Raw genomic sequence first — 16,511 nt, 5'->3', positions numbered from 1 at the left:
CAAGAATCTGAGGTGTCCTGTAATTTAGTTAAATACCACAAAAGGCAAAGGGTGTTACCCTCTAGTGGATGTACTTCTGAACCACAGGATAGCAACAGCATCAGAGACCTGCAGGAGGGCTGGTGTTGCCTAATATTGGCTTAACTATGCAATCCTGAACTGCATTATAAAAGCAAAGGTTTGCATAATGACAATATGTGACTTTCTGGTAGTGCATATTATTCTGAAGCTGCTCTGAAAGATTCTTTAACACTTGCTTGGCTAACACGCATGTGTGCACACACCTTCCAAGGTTTTTCTCTCTTCCACAGCCTCATTCCTTGGGCTAGATTTTAGCACAGCGTATTCCACTAACTAACCTAGCACACTGACAGGTTTCAGAGTGGTAGCCATGTTAGTCTGTATCAGCAAAATAATCAAGGAGTCCTTGTGGCAACTTAGAGACCAACAAATTTATTTGGCCATAAGCTTTCATGGGCTAAAGCCCACTTCATCAGACGTATGCAGTGGAAAATAGAGTAGGCGCACGCACACACACACATACCCTGAAAAAATGGGGGTTGCCATACCACTTCTAACAAAACTTATCAATTAAGGTGGCCTATTATAAGCAGAGGAAAAAAAAACTTTTGTAGTGATAATCAGGATGGCCCATTTCATTTGATTTTTTTCCATGAAGTTGATGGATTTCCACTTCATACAGCTAAATTCAGTGCCTTTTTTCTCCTGTTGCTAATAAGCCATCTTAATTGATTAGTCTCAGAGTTGGTATGGCAACACCCATTTTTTCAGAGAGAGAGAGAGAGAGAGAGAGAGAGAGAGAGAGAGAGAGAGAGTCTGTCTGTCTGTCTCTCTTCCTACTGTATTTTCCACTGCATGCATCCGTTGAAGTGGGCTTTAGCCCACAAAAGCTTATGCCCAAATACATTTGTTAGTCTCTAAGGTGCCACAAGTGCTCCTCCTTCTTTTAACCTAGCACAGGCAATCTAGCAAGCCAAAGACTACCAAGGGAAGCAACACCCCGATGGCTGACACAATCTGTTAGTGCTTTACTTATCAGGGACGGGGAGCAGACTTCCTGCTTTAATTCTTATCTAATTCAAATTATAATCAAAGGCTGATTATACAGAGAATGATTACATCAGGTTGCCACTATGAGGCATACACAAGTCACCAGGCTGCTTTTGTAACTCCATTTTCCACAGCACTCTGCTTCGGCTCACATTATCTGCAACCCTCCACTGATCATCCTTATTCAGTTTCCAAGGGGAAAGAAAAAAAAAAAAAGGTTGTAGCCTATGACCTTGAGTTCTCCTTTGTTAGCCATACAGAGCAAATGTGGTATGATGCCACAAAAACACCACCACGCTACCAGCATGCAGGGTAATGACATGCCAACACAAAGGGAGCACACCCTCTTGTGAGGGAGATAACCCTGCAAAACGCAGAATAGGCAGCAAACCCCTGCAGGGCTGTACATTAAGACAGATGCTTGGAAAATATGAACAATCAGCTTCTCATCCTAATTTTTCTCACGCTCTCAAAGCAGCACATTTTCTAAAGTATTCAAGCCATGATACTGCAGGAAATGTTGCTTCAAATAACGTCAATTGGTAATTGCTGCTACCCCGGCCTGAACACAACGTTCCTGGATATCAGATGAGTTACCATCGTGAGCACTCAGTGTGTCGAGAAATCCTGACTCCCAAAACTGAGGCGCTTCAGTGTTTCCCCTCTCTGCCTTGAGATTACCTGCTCTCCAAATTTTATTGGGCTCTCTCTATGTCAAAGCAAAGAACCTGTTCCCACCCCGCTTCCAAGCTCAGTTATGGACTGATGGCTGAAAAGGAAAGGAAGGTCATTTAGTATCTTGTACAAACCACCTGTTTTCTCTAGCCTTACCTTACAAAATAAGAACTGTTAGCTAAGCAAGCTCTTTATCGTGGCTTAACCCCAGAAAGGTGCGAAGCATAAGGAGACTGCATGCCAAGTGTAACCCACATAGCGGACGTGCCAGTTGCGTTGGACTGCGGGATCATGGGCGCGGTCTGTGCCAGCGCCAAACGGGGCAGAGGTGGGTGATGGACTGTAAAGGAGGGACGGGAAGTTTTGTGCTGAAGAGAAGCTAGCTTAATAGACAAAGAAGCATTAGCAGATTGGACAGAAGCAGCAGAAGAAGATGGTAAAAAAGCATCGTTAGCTGGGATGGACGGCAAGTTCTGCAGAAGCGCAGGCTCAGAGTTAGAAGCGAGTAATGGAGGAGGAGGAGGTAATGAAACATTAGGAAGGGGTGGAGGAGGGGTATGAAAAACAGACTGCACTGGTGCTCTGTTTAGGTGTTGGGCAGCTCTGTTCTCACTGGATGTTACTAAGCTAGAGGAGGGGGGCTGGAAGGATGAGGTGCTGGCAACAGCCTGCAGAGGGTTTAAGCTTAGCATTGTGCTGCTAGAAACAGCACTGCTGCTGAAACTGGCTCCAAACTGATGAGAAGAGGAGGCAGAAGGCACCGCATGGTTAAAAATACCTGCAAACAGGAGAAAAAAACTCAGCTTCAGCAGATGGGCTTTGTACAGTCACAAGTGAAAAGAGAAACAAAACAACAAGAAGCCAAAAAAAGCAAAATTATAGCAGTTACAGCCCCATACAAAATATGCAGCATGAAATAGCAGCAAGCAATGAGAGATAATGGATGCAGGCCAGGAGGTACAAGACAGTCACTTACCTTCCTACTGCCAGCCTGTAAATGCCATGAGGAGCAACGGCCAGACCCAAGAGAAAGCAGAACTTTTGGTTCAACCCCACACGGGTAACCTTTTGATGAGATTACCCAGTCACTAGAGTGCTTTATCTGAAGACTCAAATGACTGCTGTTCCCTCCTGCTTACCCATTTACAAGGCTGCAAGGGCAGAGAATGTGTGTCCAGCAAATCTAAAACGCTAAGAGGTGAGAGTTAGGATTTCCCGACATGGTGCATGAATGATTATGGGCAGAACCTATCTGAACCTGCCAATACAACGGGGGTTAAAGGAAAATTCTTTCCTATCTGCTTCCACTAGTTTGTCTCACGAGAACAGCAGCACGGAATGCTAGAGGTGCACATGGTATTTGCCATTCCTGGCACAGAAACATTCAAGTTCAAGAGCCGGCAGAATCCTACACAAATCCCATCAGCATCTCATCTGAAAAGGACACGGATATTCAGCACAAACAAGGAAGAGGGGAGGAAAGAATCTTATGTCCAAATCTCAACCTTCGCTGAAGCTGACAAGTCAGATATCCTTAACCGTTCAGAGAGGGCAGCATGGCATGTTAAACCTTTAGACCTGCAGGGAGACCTAAGCTAGCTCCAGCATAGTGACAACTGACAACGACCACGTGTTATGAAATCAGAACATCGAAGTGCACTCCCATTTCCTTTCAAGTTTAGTTCTATGTTCATCTAGCAGAAAGAAAGCTGATTATTCTAGCAGTCATGAGAGATGCAGGGTAGAGTCAATCTGAGGCAGAGCTGCTCCACCTCCTGCAGAAGTGAAAGGATTTGGTAACTGGAGAGAAACATGGCCACGCTTTCCTCTAGCCCTGCTCTTATACCATAGAAACAAAGTTCTGCCTACCTCCAACTGTTCCACCTGTAACCCCAGGAGAGAAATTCCCCATAGCATGAGAGTTAGTCAGTCTGGTTGCAGCTGATGACACGTGGACCAGACTTGCAGCAGCTGGCATTGAATTAAATAAAGACTGCAATACTGAGGAGTTTGTCACCGAGTTGAGGTTTGCCTGCAAAGCCATGGGACCCAGGGGGAACTGCGATCCAGTGGTCAATGTGTTTAAGAAAGGATGGTGCGTCTGAACAGAAGGTGCTGGGTTGCCTGCAGATGAGACACCAGTGGAAAGGCTTTTGCCATTGAGAAGGCCACCAGAAGATACAGCAGCAGCAGAAATGAAAAGGTTGTGGCCGTTTTTAAACTCCACATCTCGGTCTCGTCCTTTGCCGACCTTGCCATTGTGCTGCAAGGAACTTTTTTCAGAAGCCGCCCCTGGACGAATGGTTAATTCACTGAGCTCTTTACTTTTGACTCCTGATCGGTTTAAGTCTTCTCCTTTCATGCTGCCGAGGCCTTCAAGCTGCCTCTTGTTCAAAAAGGGGTTTGTCTCCAAAATCCCCACATCTTTGCTCCTCTGTAACTGAAAACCCAGAGAGGAGTTGAGGGTCGTCACATCTGAAGTCTTATGAGGAAGAGAAGCACCATCAATAAAGCTGTGTAAACCGATGTCTGTGGTCAGTCCACCGTTATACATGGATCCATTAGCGGAGTTTGTATTGGGGCTGAGTCTGTCCGTCCCAGAGGAGGACATGGTGATGTTTTTCCGTGTGTGTGCTGCAATTTTGGCATCGATGGCCATGCCATCCTCAGAGGACGGCCTAAAGGCAAACAGGGAATTCTGGCTCAGAGATGAAACAGCCTGCAATGGGCTATCTGTAGTTTTGGTCAGGTTGATGTCAGAAATTGGCGAAAAAGTAGACTTCCATTTACTGCTATTCATGTTCTCACTGGTTTGTGCCTGTCTCCTCCCAGCTAAACTGCCACCTAGTTTGGAAGAAGGGTTGCATGCATCAATAAACAAGTCATTTAATCTTCAGTAGGCAAAATCTGTCCAACAACTGACTCATTTTAATAGCTGATTCTGCTTTCTGAACACACAGGGAGAAAGTTCACAGCAGCTATTAATCCCTCTATGACCCTGCTTAAATGCATCTCAAAGGACTGATCAGGCTGTTGGAAGAGCAGATTACATCAGCCTTCAAATCGGACACATCCCTAGCCAAAAATTGGTCAGGCATCCTTGTCTAGGAAAAAAGTAAAACTCTCTAAAATGCTTTAATCCACCCATAGTTTTAAAACCTGTGCCCATAAATTTAAAAGGGCTTTTGACGCAACCAACTATAAAGAGGTGGCCCCAAAGTTTGTATTGTGATGAAGGATCTGTACTAGCATAGACCTCTGCTTTGAAATGCATGTCTGCTCTATGCCACAAGTTCTCTCCCAGGAAGCCTGCTCATCAGTTGACAGTCTAAAAACTACAAGGAAGCAGGCAGCACAATGCATTTAAATGGATGGTTAACATTCCCTAAACTTACCATTTTCAATAGTCTTCTGTGGAGATTTGCTTTCCAATGATATCGTTGCAATTTTCCTCTCAATTCTAGTAAAAAAAGAAAATTACTTACACAGTGCTTCTTGAAGTCTTGCTGTTACTGAGTTACCCCTATGACTTACCTCTTGATTTTTAGGTTTCTGTGTCTGCCCAACTAATTTAAAAATGTACAATGCAAATTTACTTGTTCATTGTCTCTCAACCTTTCCAGACTATTTTACCCATTTCAGGAGTCTGATTTGTCTCACATACCCCCAAGTTACACCTCACTTAAAAACTACTCGCTTACATAATCAGACATAAAAATATAAAACTATCATAAGAACGGCCATATTTGGTCAGACCAAAGGTCCATCTAGCCCAGTGTCCTGTCTTCCAGCAGTGGCCAATACCAGGTGCCCCAGAGGGAATGAACAGAACAAGGAATCACCAAGTGATCCATCCCCTGTCACCCATTCCCAGCTTCTGGCAAACAGGCTACGGACACCATCCCTGCCCATCCTGCCTAATCGCCATTGATGGACCTATCCTACATGAACTTATCTAGTTCTTTTCTGAACCCCGTTATAGTCCTGCCTTCATAACATCCTCTGGCAAAGAGTTCCACATGTTGACTGCGCGCTGTATGAAAAAATACCTCCTTTTGTTTATTTTAAACCAGCTGCCTATTAATTTCATTTGGTGACCCCTAGTTCTTGTGTTATGAGAAGGCGTAAATAACTCTTCCTTATGTACGTTCTCCGCACCAATCATGATTTTACAGACCTCTATCATATCCCCCCCCCTTAGTGATCTCTTTTCCAAGATGAAAAGTCCCAGTCTTATTAATCTCTCCTCATACAGCAGCCATTCCATATCCCTAATAATTTTTATTGCCCTTTTCTGAATCTTTTCCAATTCCAATATATCTTTTTTGAGATGGGCCAACCACATGTGCAGACAGTATTCAACACGGGGGCATACCATCGATATAGAGAGAGGCAATATGATATTTTCTGTATTATCTATCCTTTTCCTAATGATTCCAAACATTCTGTCACAGCACACTATTACTGAAAAATTGCTGACTCTCATTTTTACCCTATAATTATAAAATAAACCAATTGGAATATAAATGTTCTACTTACATTTCAGTGTATAGTATATAGAGTAGTATAAACAAGTCATTGTCTGTATGAAATTTTAGTTTGTACTGACTTTGCTAGTGCTTTTTATGGAGCCTGTTGTAAGACTAGGCAAATATCTAGATGAGTTGATGTACCCTCTGGAAGACCTATGTGTACCCCTGGCTGAGAACCACCATACTAGTGGAATTTATCATTATCAAGAAATAAGCTACCAAAGACTCTGAACGGAGGTTGTAATGGAATTTTACCTACATATCAAGATTAATTATTCATGGAACTTTTCATTGCTATTTTCCTTCCTCAGGTAGCCAGATTTACAGCACCTTTACTCTTAAAGTGTTTCATATATACAGAGCAATTACTGCACTCAGAAATGGGGAAGAATGTGACAGTGTTTAACACAGAGCAATGTTACACAACGGTTTGGAATAGGAAGTGAAGAACTCTGTATCAAGTTGAAATGGAAGTGGGAATTTTCTTAGCCAAACATTACCCAAAAGGTGGGACTTGGTCAGGATGCTGAAGTTAGCACTCCTGCAAAGTTTATGCTCATTCTTCCAAACACAGCCACCCACTGCAAGCATTAAAAACCCAGCTAGGAGTAGATTCCCTATGCTCATTCTGCTTTCCAACACCTTCACTGTTTATCAGGAGATGTTAGCTACTAAAGTACACAATATATACAATGCTGAAAACAAACTCTGGCTGACAAGCAGCATGGGTTCATGAGATAGATCTTTGTAGTTGGAGAACTAACAGACCAGGCCTTGCGTCCATGATCTTAGCCTAGAGAGCTGCCTCTTCAGATCAGATAAAGCTGCTGACCTGACATCAACACAGAGTTATATTTACCTGGTGCTATTGTGCTCATCTTCTGATCCCTGTTCCTCATCTGAAGTCAGTGGTGAGTAATGAACACCATTGGTCTGAATCAGGGGCTTCTCTTTTTTCAGCACTGGAGGCTGGTCATTGTCCTGGTAGGGAACAGGAGAGTTCTTCAGGGAGTTTTCAGGGGAGGAAATGGCTGTTATTTCTAAAGGCTGATTAATGTTATTGACCTGGGATGGGAAGAAAAAAAATGTTAAAGATGAAAATATTCTTTTAGTAAAGAACTTTGTAAGACAACATTCACTCACATTCAGCTTTAAGACTAGCTTAGTGCTTAACACCAAGAGTCATGCTATGCTTCAATGTCACAACCCTGAAATCCCTGCACAATGCTTGGCTGCTTTTCTGAATACTTGACCTTGAAGATGATAAAACTAGGCAGTTAAATGCATGAAAACAGGGCAAGAACATTTCACCTCAAGTATCAATTTCTGATGACATGATGAATACAGCCTACAGGTCCTCATTAGGAGTATCTGCTCTGTGTTTTATGATAATACTTACTGAATAGCATTTGCTTAAAGTCAATTGAACATAAGCACTCAAGTCAGTTAATTTATTTTAGAAAGGGTAAAATTTAGATTTCACTATGAGCAAACATATGTTTCACGATCGCTTGGAGAATCAGAATCATTTTGTTAAAGATTCTGTTTAATACTTAATATAATTTTTTTGAGGGGAAGGTAAGATGATTTAAAAGATTTTGTAACTACATCTAAATGGATCATTGTAACTTTCAACAACCTGTTGGCTCTTAGAGGAACACGTTCACATGGGTTTTTTATGCTACAGTCCATTGTAACAATGTACAGTACTGATATGCCAAACATACCTACACTTAGCCGCAACTCCCATCATTCTTTTCCTTACCATTGAGTTTATATTAAGCGGTGAGCCCGAAGGCTGAGTAAAGAGTCCAGCCACAGTTGGTAAGGATTTGCGTTTAGGGGACACTCCAGAGTTCATGTTTAGATTCCCTGTGGAGGATCTCTTCCTTCGACCGCGTTTCTTCCCATCCTGCATGTATGCTTGGCCATAGTCCATCCGAATGCTTGCAGTTAGGGAACTGTGCTTGTTAGACGGAGACTGTTTTACACTCCCTGTACTAGGAGAGATTGTGAAGATGATTCTTCTCTTGGCCTCGTTCTCAGGATCGGAAAAGGCAGCATCAGGCTGAAGTTCCCCCTTTGTTCCTTCGGCAAACATCTTCTGAGCATCCACATACTGCAGTACCCCTACCATGCTCTGGGAGACGCCATTTAACTTGGGGCTTGCTGAGTGCTGGTGAGCCGGGGAATTCTGCCCAGAATTCCGTGACTGCATCATTAGCAAAGAAGGGTATTGTGGAGTGGAGCTCCGAGACCCTACCGAGTTAAACAAACTCCCGCAGTCGTCCACAGCTGCCTGATCAACACTATGGTTAAGGTGGGCTGGGCTGTTTGAAAGAGTTCCATTAAGTGCCATGGAGCCAGAAGAATATGAAAAACCTGTGGAAAGGGAAAGTATCACTAAATGGAAGCAATGATGTATACCTTCCAGTGCTAGTAAGACTAAATTTTCTGGGTACGTCTGAGCGTTCAGTTAGATTAACTGGCAATTCTGGCAAAGCAATAACTCCCAGTCATCTGCATAATACTATGTATTGAACTCTGCAAGGCTGCCCATCACACAGTGAAGCCAAGAACATAGCTGTATGTGTTGGTGAGTTAAGTCAGATTTGTCAGTTCACTCTGCTCCCTTTTACTAACTCTCGAAAGTTCACACATAACATGCAAGTGTCCTGCTTTTAACCCAATTTTTGTCACAACTCAAGTGCCTTCTCAGGATAAGATGCTCACCTTGGATTAGAACCCAAGAACCTCTCTGCTCTCAGCCCTTTCCTCTAGCCTGTCACCCACACAGCAAGAATCAGTCAGTTTCTTTCCAAAAGACTGTCATCTGCACACCTAGCCCCTCCCCATAGCTCAAACCAAAGGGAAGCAGGGAGAAAACTGTGGTGGATCTTCAGGAAGTCAGGGGAACTGAAGGAACCTATGTGGGAGTTGAGGGAAAGGAGAGTAATGAAGTTCATTAAGAATCTGCAGCAATGCATCATGCATGGAATTTAGATAAGGCCTTCTTTCCTGGGATAGTTGAGACTAAGGGGAGCTGGGAACCCAGTGTTACTCTGCAGCATTGACTATAATTGGCTTCAGAGGGAGCTGCCTTCAGCCCTTGTCTGCTGAAAGGATGTTAATCAGGACAAAGGCCCTCAGGATGGGAAGCACAGAGGAAGAATGACAGTGCAAGTCTGATGAGGATACAGCTGTGGAAGAGCACTTCCTGCAGCTATGCTGAAGAGGCACTCACTGGTTCCAAGAAGTCCGAATAAAGGGTCTCTGGACCTTTTTGGGAAACTGCTCCTGCCCCTTGAATGGAGTATAGGAGTGTAGTGAGTTTGCTAAGCTACCTATTGTTGAGAGTGGCAGACACAAAGTCAACAGCTGCCTTTCCAGACTCCTGAAAAAGGCCTGATTCATTTCTCTCTGTGCCAGGGTTAGAACATAAGAACGGCCGTACCAGGTCAGACCAAAGGTCCATCTAGTCCAGTATCTGTCTACCGACAGTGGCCAATGCCAGGTGCCCCAGAAGGAGTGAACCTAACAGGCAATGATCAAGTGATCTCTCTTCTGCCATCTATCTCCATCCTCTGACAAACAGAGGCTAGGGACACCATTCCTTACCCATCCTGGCTAATAGCCATTTATGGACTTAACCACCATGAATTTATCCAGTTCTCTTTTAAATGCTGTTATAGTCCTAGCCTTCAGAACCTCCTCAGGCAAGGAGTTCCACAAGTTGACTGTGCGCTGCATGAAGAAGAGAACTTCCTTTTATTTGTTTTAAACCTGCTGCCTATTAATTTCATTTGGTGACCCCTAGTTCTTATATTATGGGAATAAGTAAATAACTTTTCCTTATCCACTTTCTCCACATCACTTATGATTTTATATACCTCTATCATATCCCCCCTTAGTCTCCTCTTTTCCAAGCTGAAGAGTCCTAGCCTCTTTAATCTTTCCTCATATGGGAGGCTCTCCAAACCCCTAATCATTTTAATTGCCCTTTTCTGAACCTTTTCTAGTGCCAGTATATCTTTTTTTGAGATGAGGAGATCACATCTCTACGCAGTATTCGAGATGTGGGCGTACCATCGATTTATATCAGGTCAATAATATATTCTCAGTCTTAAACTCTATCCCCTTTTTAATGATTCCTAACATCCTGTTTGCTTTCCCTTTGGGAATGTGCTCAGATTACTGGGGAGCAACAGGATCCACCACAGTGGTACAGCTGGAGGTAGGATTTCCCCAAGGGTGGGGAGACCATCTGTTACAGCCTTTATTTGTGCTGATGAGAGAAAGAGCTAGAGGCAATGGTCTGCCAGCATTCCACACAGCAACTGCAGCTAGGAGAACTGGGAGGATAAAAGGGGTCACAAACGGGCATGCAGTTGGATGTGAGTAAACTGAATCTATACAGATGCTGGAAGAGAGCCTAAGGGTGACTTCTCGCACAGGGTGTTCAGGACTGACCGACAGGAACACACTGCCTATCTCGGTTTGTGATTATTTTGTCTGAACTGCCACACTCATGTTTCCACCAATGAATTACCCTTCCCTTCATTGTGTTTTTTCAGTCCTACTACACCCTCAATCCAGGTTCTCCTCCTTAACCCAGGAACATTCAACCTTTTGATACGAAACTGCACCATACATCCAGCTTTTGGCAGTATCAGGGGCTCTCAATCACAAGTGCCCAAAAGCTCAAACACACATAATAGAAGAGTTATTGCTAAGAGACATGATGGCTCCGTAGAGGGGAGTTCATTACCTGAGGTAGCCAAAGCCAGTGGCTTATTTCCAGCAGCATTGCTTACGCCATTATGAGAACTAGCACCATACTGTTTTTCAAGTGTTGAAGACGAGTCTCGATTCTGATGAACTGGACTAGGTGTGCTTCTCTGGAGGAGGTGAAAAAACACAAGCACGTCAGTTCAGAAAGTTTGTTCAAGAATTCATGGGCATCTGTAGGTTTGTGGCTTTAAATCCCTATGGATTCCCTAAACCTTCTAGACTTTGTACATTTTCAGAAAATTACAGTTTAACTTCAGTCTTCCCAAACATCATCAAACCAATAGCTGCACTGGCAACTTGCTGCATCTAGTCTCATGTAACCTGCAGAGATGTCATGTCCAAACATGTAACAACCTTTCCACCATAATGCATCACAGCATGCTGAGACATGACTTCTCTGCAGATCACATCTTCTGTATTAGCAGTGAGAGCCAGGCCCTGGACTGCACTGTAGGATCCCAGGGGCTTCATCTGATCATCTCCTGAAGCGTCACTGTCCATGCAAAAGGAATATTCCACTGCCCACCAAAAAAATCTGGCACCTGGAAGAAAAATGACGGTCTCTGACCTCATGTAGCTAGGAATGTATTGATGCACAAATTAGAGTCCTCCAGTAATTCCAGAGCCTCAGTAGCCTTCCTGCTACTGTGCTGTAGTTTGTTTCTAGAACTGCTGGTTTCACATACAATGCCACATTTTCCGAAAGCACAAGAAAGTGCTTCTTTTGACAGGGTTCCCAGGTACCTGAGAAACTCAGGTGTTAGACAAGCCCGTGACCTGTACTCACAAACCAAAGAGAAGAAAGGGACTGAAGCGATTCCTCTCCTTTGAGGAACAAAGGGTGAACTCAAAAATGTGTAGAATGGTTCAGCTTTTGGTCCCATCAATGCCTGCAGCTATAACCAAGCCACAGATCCCTGTTTGGATTATTGCTGCTCCATCATAGTGAATAGTGTTGGTTAGACACGACCGAAGGGCATTCCACCACTGGGTTAGAGGTTTGGACTATTCAAGGGTTAGTCCAGTTATGGGACACAGTTAGATCCCATCTACACTACAACTTTTAATATTATTTATATTGAGTTAGAATCTACAAGCCAGTGTCATGGACCAGGATCCCAATGTGGTAGTGGCTGGACAAACACATCAAAGAGGGTCCCTCTGCCTTTGACTCAGGACAACTGTGTTGTAATGAGGTCCCTCAATCCATAGTTTTAGTGCAGATGGGAAAAGAAACAAAGGGCTGTATCGTACCCTCAGTTCACACACACAGCTCCCCTGAAATCAGTGAGAAGTGCACACAGACTGAAGGCATGGTGTCATCTTGTGTATTTCTGTTCTCAAAATGCCTCAGCCATCGAAACACTAAAGAGAGCACCACATTCCCACCTGATCCAAGTCAGCATAGGCCTGTTGAGTTCCATGGAACTATCCACACTACACCGAGTGGCCCAGTACACGTACACACACATATGCACACATTGCAGGTGCTCACAGACTTCAGAATCAAGCTCTCCCTTTGCCGAACCAGTTATCAGCAAGGGATGTTTCCCAAAGGCAGCCCTATCTCTCAAGGGCAGCAGTGTAATTCTATACCGATGCCACCTTCCTCCATTTTAAGAGAGGTGCCTGCCTGGAACTAAAACAACAGGGGCCCTCCAGCACAACTACAAGGCCTTTTGTTAGGAGAAGGGACACGGGGAGTCAGACTATGATACCCTCCAACTGCAGCTGGCTGTGGCATCTGTGTAATAATCTCTTATTTAGTTCATCAGAGAAAGAACTCCTGGTGACAGAGTGCTAGGAGCAGACACAGCACTCTGGCCACTGAGGTACTAGCTCCCCACACCCTGAGTGGATTTAATGGGGGGGGGGGGATGGGTGCTTAATGGCTTAATTAGGCAGGAGGCTGTTAAGCTAATAAAAGCAATCAACCCATCAACTGGGAACAGTTAAAGGACATGAAGAAAGTACAAGGGGAAGGCTGGCAGAGGCCATGGGATACATGATCTCAGGATAGAGAGATCTTTCCCTCTCCCGTGGCAGAAAGCGGGCTAGGAGGGGGGAGGAGTTTATGTCCAATTTTATGTTGTTACACAAGGCTGCACTGGTAAACTGCTGGAGGGGACTCAAAGACCACACTGGTGGTCACAAACTGGGAAGCATCCAGCCAGTCTGAGATGGTTCAGTGGGCTGAGAAAGAAGCCATTAACCCTCCTCTTCCATCCACTACCATTCAGGTGGAGTCCAAATCCATGCTTCCCACAGAAAGGCAGTGGATGCTCCTTAGTAATCTACTGGAATCCCCTTTGGCAGAAACACTGGAGGGAACTGGATGCCTTACATCCCTGGTCTGTCAAGCACTGACCCTCCCCTCCCACTCTGTCCTTTTCATGCTCTTGCCCCTGGGAACACGCACCAGCATAGGTCTGCTGAGATCACAAGGGGGAAAAAAAAAAAAAAAAAAAAGGAATCCCAAAACATTTCCAGTTGTGAAAGTGGAAAAGATACGCCAAGCATGAGCTGTTGCAGTGTGACAATTTCAAAGCACTGCGCAAACTCAGCGTCAGCACGCACACGAGGTAGCCCCATTATACCAAAGAGCAAAACAAGCCAGATGTTCATTTGCCCAGTGTCACATAGGAAGTAAATGGCTGAGCTGAAATTAGCACTTGGGATTCCTCTAGGGTGACCAGATAACTTCAAAATATCAGGACTGCCACAGAGGGAGAGCCTTTTCAATTGTTACACTCACAGCATCTGGGTCTTCAGCGGCACTCCGGCGGCAGGTCCTTCAGTCACTGACGGTCTTCGGTGGCATTTCAGCAGCAGGTAATAAATCTTGCCGCCAAAGAAAGAAGGACCCGCCACTGAAATGCCACTGAAGACTGTCAACAACTGAAAGACCTGCCGCCGAAATGCCAAAGACATGGACATGTTGGGTGAGTGTAACAATTGAAAAGGCGCTCCCTGCCTCTCACTGCTGCCTAAGCAAACAAACAAAAACAGGCCACCGCGCCTAAAACAAAATATCGAGATGTCTGGTCACTCTAGATTCCTCACTCATAGGCCCACGTCCTACCCATTAAGCTATGCCTGTCTCTCTAGCATGCCATAGATTCAGAACGTAAGTTGTTTGGGAGCAGGGACTTCATCTCTCTCCCTGTCCAGGACACACGTTGGTCTAACATACTCTAGGAAAATAACTGTCCAAGATCCAGGTAGAGAGACAGCATCAGCGGTCACTCCAAAAGCATCAAGGGTATTCTAGCTCAATGTCCTGGCCAGGATTCTGGTGCACGGTATACGATTATTCCCCAGTCTGGTTTTTAGTTAGGGATGGAAAGTGTTGACAATCCCTTACTCACCACCTTCTCAACACGGCTAGGTAGGACTACGCTGGCCAGAGGGATACTAACAGGGAGTTTATTGGGCTGCACCGTGCTGAGAGGAATACTGATAGGCAGGCTGGTGATAGTTTCTCCATTACTCGCGGAAGTCCTCTCTCGCAAAACCTGCAAACACAAAGGCAGCCTGTTTCAAAGGGGGCTTGTTACTCACTAGTGAGTTTCCCCAACAATGACCAAACCCTGCTACTTCTCAGCATATGTTGACATTTTTATATAAAAATAAGCTGTGTGCATTTTTCCCCAGGCATTTTGCTGTTGTATATAACGTGCTACCTGATGGGAACAAATACGAGAAAAGGGTGTTTGGATGTATTGCAAAGACAGCACGTCAATTCAGCCAACAACCCATTGCAACCAGAGATGAACGGCTGTGTCCAAAGGAATCTGAACCAGATCACCTTGGATAGGAAGGATAGAGGCTCCGATGGGGGTCTCGAGGGAGGGAGGGAGTTTTTGAAAGCTTCTTTCCCAACATCCTTGCCCATGCTTGGGGATTCACAGCCTCTAATTTCTTAACATTTTCATCAATGAGAAGTGTAAACATTGATTTGCTGCTGGTGAAGGGTGCTTGTCCAACAAATCTGTAGACAAGCCCTCTTCCACAGAGCAGGCAGCAGCAGCGCAACCTTCCTGTCACTGCCACCCAGTAGTGTGCCTCTACTCTGCTCCGGAATTGGCGCCTCTACGAGAGAGATGATAGTTCACACTCGATGGTACATTCTCTCCTCAACCTCTCTGCTGAAGCCAACACCTAGATGATGTGAAGTGGGATTGGTTAAGTGAACTAGAATAAAACACTTACTCATTTTACAGAGTTCAGTGAAAGGCATCTGATAGCAATAAAACTTTTGGTCACTACCAGCCTAGTTCATAACCAGACTCTCTCCATCATCCAGTTCCTTCTTTTGACGTCATGGACATTTTCACTTCATATTACACCCAATGCTGAGTTGGCTTTTTCTATGGCTACCAGAAAGAACAGAGTCCACACCTTCTAGCCTAGAGCTTTTATTTCTTTGCTCCGTCAGAAGCATTTCTGTTGACAGCTCTGTGCGGAGAAGCCAACACATTCCTTACCTTCTCGCCTGCAATCGGTAAGGCCGCTGGGGAAGAGGGCCGAGTTTCCTGAGGACTCAGCTTTATCCCATTTGAAATGCCAGGGCTTGGATATGTAAGGCCATTCTCTTTTACATGGTCAGCTCTGGAACAAAGATGTACACAGTCAGCTTTTTCCTCCTAATGCCCTTTGTCCAAAATGAATTCCTATTACAAACTCAAGGCATTATTGCCTTGCTTATCTGATAAACTGGCACTGCTGGATATACTGGCTTACAGTTAAATGACTATGCCACAAAGCTTTACCACGCTAAAATCTAGGCCGAGATTCTATTTTCTTCTACTGTCTAGGTTTATTACCAGCAACATGACAAGCATTACCACACCGCATTTCCCAACACAGGAACTGACCACTCTCACCTCTGGTGTATCTCATTAGTTGTTGCTTTTCCATTGACTGCATGGTCCTGATTCAAGTGTCTCCTTAGGGCTATCTTAGCTGGGGAAAACCTGGTGTAATCAGGTAAGGACAAGCTTGCTGTCTTGTCCACCTTCTGTCTGCTGCTGTGGTTTGGGGTGCAAGGAATTATTTCTTGGTCCAGGTGAGAGGTCATGTATTGAGGGGTGTTCTGCTTGGAAGAGGGCCTGCTAAGAGCATTATGGATTTCATAGGGAGTAGCATGGCCATTCATGGACAGTTCAGGGCTCATGCCGTTGATGTGGGGCATAGGAAATTTAGAGCACTCAAGCTCAAGTTGGAATCTGCCGTGATCAGCCTCGGGCTCACGGCTTAAACGGTTTTTATTGCGTAGCTGTACCGACAGAGACTCATCAGGAGGCATATACGATTTCAGCTGCATGAGCTCCTGCTGCCTTTGACTTTTCTCAAGCTCCACAATGCTGATCTTTAAATGAAGAGGAGGACAAAGATTAAAGACTGTACCTAAGAATAATACCACATTTTGGAGTTTTCCCT

General features: G+C 44.6%; 2 protein-coding genes across 12 annotated transcripts in view; one reads left to right on the top strand and one right to left on the bottom strand.

Moving 5' to 3' along the window:
• The window catches only part of DOT1L (DOT1 like histone lysine methyltransferase), a 93,433-nt gene that overhangs the window by 1,851 nt on the left and 75,071 nt on the right, over nucleotides 1-16,511 (bottom strand). For 3 of the 5 annotated variants that reach the window (XM_050934348.1, XM_050934347.1, XM_050934350.1), the window contains exons 20-27: nucleotides 15,956-16,440; nucleotides 15,557-15,680; nucleotides 14,438-14,584; nucleotides 11,047-11,176; nucleotides 8,044-8,660; nucleotides 7,138-7,343; nucleotides 5,142-5,206; nucleotides 3,616-4,590 (exon numbers count right to left, since the gene is read on the bottom strand). In XM_050934348.1, the coding sequence (XP_050790305.1) occupies nucleotides 3,616-4,590; nucleotides 5,142-5,206; nucleotides 7,138-7,343; nucleotides 8,044-8,660; nucleotides 11,047-11,176; nucleotides 14,438-14,584; nucleotides 15,557-15,680; nucleotides 15,956-16,440 (2,749 nt within the window). Of the gene's footprint in view, nucleotides 1-841; nucleotides 2,525-3,615; nucleotides 4,591-5,141; nucleotides 5,207-7,137; nucleotides 7,344-8,043; nucleotides 8,661-11,046; nucleotides 11,177-14,437; nucleotides 14,585-15,556; nucleotides 15,681-15,955; nucleotides 16,441-16,511 lie in introns of those variants that run through there. The other 2 variants (XM_050934351.1, XM_050934349.1) reach the window with 2 other exon arrangements.
• The window catches only part of PLEKHJ1 (pleckstrin homology domain containing J1), a 55,012-nt gene that overhangs the window by 22,732 nt on the left and 15,769 nt on the right, over nucleotides 1-16,511 (top strand). For 2 of the 7 annotated variants that reach the window (XM_050934369.1, XM_050934373.1), the window contains one exon: nucleotides 14,724-15,156. The exons of the other annotated variants lie outside the window; for them this stretch is intronic. In XM_050934369.1, the coding sequence (XP_050790326.1) occupies nucleotides 14,724-14,744 (21 nt within the window). In that variant the 3' untranslated portion in view covers nucleotides 14,745-15,156. Of the gene's footprint in view, nucleotides 1-14,723; nucleotides 15,157-16,511 lie in introns of those variants that run through there. 7 annotated transcript variants of the gene reach the window in all.

Source organism: Gopherus flavomarginatus, chromosome 24 (assembly GCF_025201925.1).
Source record: "Gopherus flavomarginatus isolate rGopFla2 chromosome 24, rGopFla2.mat.asm, whole genome shotgun sequence".
Lineage (NCBI taxonomy): Eukaryota > Metazoa > Chordata > Testudines > Testudinidae > Gopherus > Gopherus flavomarginatus.
Note: the sequence above shows the minus strand (reverse complement) of the source record. Positions and strands in the feature narration are given on the sequence as shown.